At 38.2% G+C, this 8,364-nt stretch overlaps 1 protein-coding gene across 1 annotated transcript; it reads right to left on the bottom strand.

The window, feature by feature from the left end:
- Positions 1 to 120: 120 nt before the first annotated feature.
- Positions 121 to 3,125, bottom strand: MELLADRAFT_41419 (uncharacterized protein; the record flags this gene model as incomplete). Its single annotated transcript, XM_007403496.1, has 15 exons — positions 121 to 700; positions 788 to 820; positions 909 to 1,009; positions 1,123 to 1,187; positions 1,284 to 1,340; positions 1,448 to 1,473; positions 1,562 to 1,634; positions 1,730 to 1,769; positions 1,841 to 1,989; positions 2,059 to 2,208; positions 2,308 to 2,372; positions 2,470 to 2,497; positions 2,566 to 2,643; positions 2,720 to 2,766; positions 2,835 to 3,125. The coding sequence occupies 15 exons, from the start codon at positions 2,917 to 2,919 to the stop codon at positions 486 to 488; spliced, it is 1,212 nt and encodes a 403-aa protein (XP_007403558.1).
- Positions 3,126 to 8,364: the final 5,239 nt, after the last annotated feature.

Raw genomic sequence — 8,364 nt, 5'->3', positions numbered from 1 at the left:
GGTATGTAAATCAAAGATCTTGGAAAGAGAAACAAAAGACGATAAAAGGGCTCTTCTCCGCATGCTTCCTTGAGCTTTGAGCCAGTTGAATGTAAACTTCAACACGCATGACGTTTTCTTGTCTGTATACCTGATCATTTGTAAAATGTCCAAAATTGCTTTTCTGATGGATGATACAAGAGTCATAAAATAAAATAAATAAAACAATTAGGAAAAAATTGATCCTATATGATGAACAGACATCTTAGTGATTGATCTGATTATTTTCAGAACAAATCTTAATCAGAACATTCATCTTCATACTAATCCATTTAAGCTCAATAGAAATAACAACAATCACAACACAATAATCATTAAAGTTCAGAAATACGACGACGAAAATCAGAATACAATTTTGAAAAACGAAGAGATAGGTTAAAGAGAAAACAATGGTTGAATCGATCGGGAAAAAAACGATGATCGGTTGATCGACATTTCCGTTTCGTTTAAACTTGACTTGTTTTAGGTTCCGCTTCGTTCACCTTATCCATCTTGTATCCTTGTTGAGGTGGTGATTCATTAGATGGCTCGAAGTCATATGCTTGATTGAAATCAAGACCAGTGAGTGGACGTCGATGATTCACTGAATCTGCATCAGAGCCTAATCCTTGAGCCTTGGAGGTTGTATATGGCTTTCTCTGAGCATAATCCCAAAAGAATTCTGTTGCGACGGAAGGAAGCTGTTAGTTTTATGCGGCACTTGCTCATACATGAATGGGCAGTGGCATATGACAGAAATCGAACTTACTCATTGACGAGTAGAGCTCAATGCAGAAGTCACCTACAAACATTGAGGTGTCAAAGGTCAATTTTTTGAAAACTAAAATGTTGTATGGATCTGTGAGACATCAGGCAAAAAATTAACGTACTGTAATTCTGTGAGTGGAGTAACGACCTGAAAACGCCAGTTCGCTTCGTAGGATTCATCTGAGTATATGGTTTCCACGAAAACGAGAATATCATGATGATACTGTTAAACATCATATAGCCAAATTGGTAGATGATTGAAATATCAGAAAGATGGATGGATGAAGAAAGGCCGCATGGCCACATGACCGACGCATAAGCAAGAGAGAAACTCACGAAAAGGCGACCATCTCAACCGTGGTACACAACGCCTGTAAGCCTTCGCTAACGTTGGTGGCAGTCTAGAAAGACAGGAGGAAAATCAACGTCAATTTCAGGCTGAAATCCAAAGTCTTCGGGTTGCAGATAGATGATTTTCGGGAACGAATAAGACGTACCCAGTATTGCGACCCGCGAATGACCCCATGCTTCTCTAAGATCGAAAAAACAAATCCCTATGAACCACAAAAGGTTAGCCAAAGGATAAAATCATGTCAGAATATGTTGGACAGGCGTGTAGATTTGTAAGAAGGATAGTTAGGCTGAATATCTACCAACTGACCTGATAAAAGGTAAAGAACACAATTCCTAGGCGAGAAAATGGCGAAGCGAGCATGAGAATGTTGCGTCCTTGAATGACATGGTGAAAGGAGAAATACAAAGAGGAAACGCTTACCTTTGATAGTCAGAAACTTGGCCAACGGAGATCTTCCTTTCAAATGATCTTTCGTCACTGTGTAAAAAACAATCTTTTAAACATGAATGTTTCCAGCGACGAGTGTTAGAAGGTCTGATCAGTTGCTGTTTGCAGTATAAGCAGGATGAGCTTGATAACTAGACTCACAAGACCATATAATGCAATTGAGAATACGACGAAATCAAAACTGAAGGTGCAAGGGGAGTGAAAAATGAGGCCTTTGTTTCCCTTTTGTGAATTGCACAAGATGTCACGTACGCTTCCAAGTAAGCTTGAGCAAAGAAAACACTGTATTGTTGCGGGCACAACACGTGATGGGCTTCACAAATGATAGCGACGATGGTGATCAACGGCCGAAAGATACAGTACTGTAAGACCAGCCACTTGGTAGTATGCAAAAAATATGGCTAGTTGAGATCAAAAGGATCGATCAGTTTAAGATCGAGCCAACGAAAAAGGTGGGAACACATATATACCTTTGAGGGCCGATACCTCCAACAACAAAATGGAAAAGGGATTGAGCGCTTTGGCTGCTCGGCTAGGATTTGACGTTGAAGAGGGGGTGAATGACCAATGTATTGTACCAAGAGAAACATGAAGGCGCAGATTGCGAAGGCCTCATAGACCTATTTGTAAAGGTACATGGATATTTAAAGTCATCAGTTTCTATGGCCAGTGAAGAAAGAAGGGTATGTGTAGAGGATAGAGAGGAAGTGTGGATTTACAGTCTCGATCAACGAATAGTATGTGTATGCCCTAAAAAATCGATAACTGAAAAACGAGATGATCGCTGTGGAAGTGAGTTTGAGAAGATGTATGCGTCAATTTCAATCGTTTGAAGTGAAGGAATGATGATATGCAGCTGGCTGGTCAGGAAAAAGACCAACCATATACAGGTGGCATGAGTAGGATACGCTGTGAACGGAAAAGAAACGTCAATTGATGATCAGGGTAAAGCAAATGGAGGAAGAGGTTTGACTAACGATTATCTGACGTTGCTGAAGTGGTGCATGATATGACCGACAGTGCATAAAGATGCTGAAGGAGGAAATGACTAGAGTCTGAGAAGAATATCGATGCAATGTGAAACGCGTGAGTTTGAGAAGTGATTGCGGGTTTTGAATGAAGATGACATACGAGGATAGCCATTGATCCAGCCACTACCCAGCCAATTCGATGATAATCTAGAGATGAAAAGGGCGCATTTTGATCAGGATGGACATTGTTGATATGAAGAGTGAAATGAGCTTACCCCAGTTGACAGTTTTCGAGCTGGAGAAGAATGAAGACTCATCAACGGCGAGGGTGTTAACTGCGTTGCATACCCGAGCGGTCATCTTGAAAATTTGAATAGGTTTTGAGTATGTCTTGAGATGATATGAGTGAAGTTTATAAAATTGATAAAATTCTAAATTGGCTTCTAAATCTTAATGATAAGTGGTATGACCAGTGATGGTAGTGATGCCAGTGGTATGATGATATCTGGATGTAAATTGAGGGTATGAATAAATAATAAATAAAAGATTATTTGATTAATTAAAGTGAAAAATGGATGAAAGGAGTGAGAAATGGAGATCAAAATGAAAATGAAGGTTGGGTTTTGTAGATCAAATTGCCTGCCGATATCTGGAATCGGTTGGCTGGTTGACTGCTAAAACTTACTATATGCGAGTAGGGGCCAGGGCGGCCTGGTGCGCGGAACAGCTGCAGGGTAGATTGCTGAGATGAGTATGTGGTGGATCAGGTACAGAACACAGCCAAATGCTGCTGGGCTGTGTGGGCTGATTCGTCTTCCAAGTCAACTCTAATCAGCTGCATGAACAGTTTGAGAGCACAGTAATCAACTGGTCCTTTGGGAGCCGATATTCCTTCAGAGCTGACGAGTGGTTTCAAAATGGCTTCGTAAGGGCGCGACCGTGCGACGCTGCGTGACCGAGGTTCACACAAGATCTCGCCATCATAACTATTCTTACTCTAATGCTCTCCTTTGGCATGGGAAGAGAGGAAATGGCTTGAATTATCACGACCAACGTGCTTCACCGAAACGATAAGACTAGACCAGGAAGATGCTGCTAGCATATGATGGGAAGAAAAGTCGGCGAAGTTATTAAATAAATGTAAATTCATAAATCCCCCCCTTCAAGCAAAATCTCAGCATTTATGCCTTAAAATAAGGAACATAAAGCTGAGATTTCACTTGAAGGTGGGGCCTTACAAATTTACACTTATTCCTACGACACACCTCAGTTTAGGCCGTCAGAAATCTTTCGAAATCATGACTTGCCCGCGAGGTGCGCAGGCAGGGGGGACTTTGATAAGCTTAACATGCTTGACACCTATTCCGTATTTGGACATTCTATAGCTTTTACAGTCATAAGCTTATTCAATGCTTTCCTACAATGGATAGTCTTCATTATCCTCAATGTCTCCTCCATACTCTTCTTGATGATCTTATCTTTGTACATTGTTGACCAACCCACTCACCAAGGACCAGTTATTACTTTTTGCCCCCTCCTCTAATTCCAATATGTAAGGCTAACCACCTGCTTTGTACAATCTTTGCGTATCGTTCTTGAACTATTCCTCGACTAACATCACATCTATGACGTACACATAACCAATTACAACCTATCTTCCTCTTTGAGAGCGGACGTGGCCACGTCGGATGAGGGGCTTATGTTAAGCTTACTATCTTGTATTACTTTTGCTAAAAAGCTTGGCCCGATCGAGAAAAAATAAAAACAAATTTCACCGCAGCAGTTACAACGCAGCAGAGAGAAAAAAGTTTTAGGGTGCGCTCAAGCTCCCATCTGTTCCATCCTTTTGATTACCCCACTGCCACCAACAATTTTTCATATCCCTCAAATCCCTGTCGATGACTTCGTTTTGCTCACTAATGTAAGGAACAAGATACACTCTACTGCTTCAATTCCTCCCATTTCTCTTTTCAGTTCATTTCATTCAACTCACTGATGATCTCTAATATTGTCTCTAGGTATCCTTCTTCAATACCTACCACCACACTGTCCCGAGTTGAACGCTATTGAGTTTGCAGTATGTGTTGAAGTTTGATGTTTGAAGATCACAAGTTTCATCATCTAGGTCAAATCCAGTTGAACGGATCCGGAAGGCAGCTCATAAGATCTTTACAGCTGAATTAACGAGCTAGATTTTCTATAATAGATGAATTGTTTTCAGAGATGCTTGTCATTGTATAGGAATTGGAATCAAGAAATTATAGATAAGATTGATGTGAAAATTGAGATCGTTTCAATCTTCTTCATAGGATCACAAGCAAATCGATTGACTTGGATTTTCTCAACAAAATCAGTCTCTAGATTACATCAGAGAGCTGAGATTGTTCACAATCTCTTCCACAGGAACAAAGAAGGTCAATTGGTTTTGACTGAGCAAAACCAGTCGATCTTTGGATTTTGAATGTCTTTGAGAGAACTGAGATGATTTTTCAGCTCGTTCATAGGACCATAGACAAATTGAATGGATTTGGATGACTTATTCAAACCCCATGATTTCTTAGTTTTATTGACCTCATAAGAGATATGAGATTGTTCTCAACTCGCAATCATATGATTGTCTCATAGCAGATTCAAAGGGATCGGTCTTGATATCGTTCATAATCCATCGATGATCCTGTCAACCTCAGTTACCTTGAAAATTCACTCGCATTTTGGATATAGCTTTCATAAGGTATTCAATCTCAGACTTTTGTTATTCGGCTTGGTACTGGACAGGTTGAAGATATGTAAGGTACTAAAGCTTCAACATCATGTCTTTGTTTAATTTTTTAACAAATGCTCGTTATCAACATAGGAGGAACACTGTAGAGTTTCACACAACAGATGACTTCTTTCCTTGTCGAGCAGCGTTTTGTTTCTTGGTCATCGAGGGCCTACATCTCTTAGCATTGTTATAAGATGTAGTATCGTAGCCTTGGAAAGTCCTTTCTGAGTTGAGAAATCTTGAGGAATCCATTGCTTGGTTTGTCTGGATCGTGTGCAGTGGGTGGTGAAGATGACAGAGGGAGAGGGAGTGCAGGCAAAGCAATCGGTTTGTGAGCAGCACAAGGGGTAGTGCCAGTGGGATCTGGCGAGGCGTGGTTGTCTGAGCACCCTAAAACTTTTTTCTCTCTGCTGCGTTGTGACTGCTGCGGTGGAATTCTGGGTCTAATTCTGTTTTATTTTTTCTCTTTTGGACCAAGCTTTTTAGCAAAAGTAATAAACGCTGTGTAAAACAACAATTTTATCCATCAGAATTCAATCCTTTCGTCATTTGAATCAAAATCGATATGTACACACTTTTTTAACTGAATTCAATGGAGATCCAATCATAAATAACTTATCAGATCAAACTTCAACTTTATCTTCTTTATCTTCATCAACTTCAACTCTATCAACACATTCAAATTCAGATTTTCAAATTCAGATTTCGATTTTAACTTAATTGAATCAATCGTTACTCTATCATAATCTACTTCTACTTTGAATTTCAGGAATTCTCGATATCTTTCACCTTTTCTTTGGTCTAGCTTTGTTTGTAATCAAACTTTAGCTTTAGATCAAGATCAGAAAATGCAAGTTTTAATTGAAAACCTTTGTTATGAAGACCGAGATGAAAGAAACCATCTGAATTTTTCTTTTTGATCCAGGGAAATCGTTTGATTTAGTCGGGCACCATTGAGCAAAGGACCTGAAGTATTAATTGAATATTCAAATGAACTTCAATCTGTTAAAATCAAGTCCAAACCCAAAGATTATGAGGATGTGCACATTCAATTTAATCAACAAGTCATTCAGCTTGAACTTTTTTGACTAATCCAAAATGAATTGATTCTTTAAAAAGATTATGTGCAAGAGCTTTGAGTGTTGAATTCTCAGTTAAAGGGAATTTAGATAGATCATCTCCAAGTGTTTCAGACGAAATTTTATAACGTGTTTCAGCTGTTTGAAATGAGCAAGAGGTTGGTCATGAAGTTAAGTTTTCGATTTGTGAAATGGGTAAGTAATTTATCACAGTCTTGAATGTCTTTCTCAATCAATCAAATTGCTGAATGATTTTTTTCAAATTTGTTTAATAGTCAAACCACACATGCTCATCTCTCATTCAGTTTGACCAAGTTCATCTTCATGTCCATCAATTCTATCCCTTCTCTTCTCAATTTCATCATTCTTGAATTTAAGTATAAACTTATCGGGTTTACCACCTCCAATTGATTTAGAATTAGCCAATAGAGGCTCAACTTATTATGACAGTTGTTGGAGACCTTATCATGCATCAGGTTATACTCTTGCAGTCAAAATTCTACCAAGGCAGCAAATGATATGAAAGATGATGACATTGATCATCATTTAATGAAGGTAAAGAAGACAGCCATTCAGCTTGGAAAGAAAATAAGAGATGAATATTTATCTGGTACCAATCCTTGAAGCTTTTGGTGAACATCAAATTATTTATTCAAGCAATCCTCCTGGTTTGTCACTCTTTGTAAAAATAAAAGGATAAAAAGAAAAGTTAATTTCTCCTCTGTTTTCTGGTTTGCAATTATGAGGATTTGGTTCTTTGCTCAATGATAAGGAAGAAAACAAATAGAAAATTGAATTGAATTGAAATGCAATCATTAAGAATGTCATTCTGAATTCTTTAGAGAATTTCTTTCAGAATTTAGTTTAGAAGGGGAAGCTTCAGATAATGTATTCAGACTTGTTGCTCATTCAAGTTTCAATCTTACAAAAGAATCTTATTTGTCTTTATACTCTTCCTTAACAGACGTGTGTTATACCAATTGTTTGTCTGTGATTTTATTTTTTTAGAAGATGGTATGGGTTATAAAGTTGAAGTTTTTTCCCTTTAATTCTTATAATGTTTTTGAGTACCTTTGAGTGATTCAAATGAGGATTCATTTGACTTTTCATCATTCATTGGGTTTCTTTTTAGTGGAGTTGTAAACCATCCGTGTCTGTGCTTGTGGAGCTTTTGCTTCGATAAAAATATGGTTGATGTGAACCATTTTATCCATTTGGATTGTATAGAACCTTTGATAGTTGCTACATGGTTTTTGGCTTGATACAAAATAATGTGATTAGTCAACACCCGAACCGCTACGCAACGCTATGGAATTTGGCCATTTTCCATAGTGGTGCGCAGCCTGCGCTATGAAGCCGAGCGCTCTGGCTGCGCTATTTAGTCAAAAAAAAAGTTCTTGCCATGTCGAAGCGGTCCTTGCCGCTATATGTGCGCTTTATAGCGCGCTATAGCGCTATATAATGAAACACACTTTCAGTGTATAGCTTCACTCCAAGTTGTAGTCATTTTGGCACATCAAGATTAGATACAAAAAAGTATTAAGCTGACATACTGAACGGTTTATATTTGAATTGATAAATAATCGATTCAGATTAGGAACTTCAAGATGACACATCACTTCATCTTGATCATTCAGTTTTGATGATGATGATGGTTGTTGTTGAATCAATTGAAAATACGAAGTCAGAAGTAGAACCTAAACTATTTTGAATATGAATTCTGAGAGTATGATTAGATTTGAAGTTATTTGAAGTATGACTACGAATTGAAGTAATGTGATTGGCTGTTGATGATTATCTTGTTGAAGTAAGATTGATTGAAATTGATAAGTTTTGATTGGTTTTCCGTTTAAGATTTGTTTTAAAATCAAAATCGGTTCAGTTTGAAGAGATCCACTGTGATCGGTTCTGATCGGTTCATACCTTTGTACCATTTCATTTTGCTCCGCTATATAGCGGAGT

Source organism: Melampsora larici-populina (genome assembly GCF_000204055.1).
Source record: "Melampsora larici-populina 98AG31 unplaced genomic scaffold MELLAscaffold_1, whole genome shotgun sequence".
Taxonomy (NCBI): domain Eukaryota; kingdom Fungi; phylum Basidiomycota; class Pucciniomycetes; order Pucciniales; family Melampsoraceae; genus Melampsora; species Melampsora laricis-populina.
This window is presented reverse-complemented; position numbering and strand designations above follow the sequence as displayed.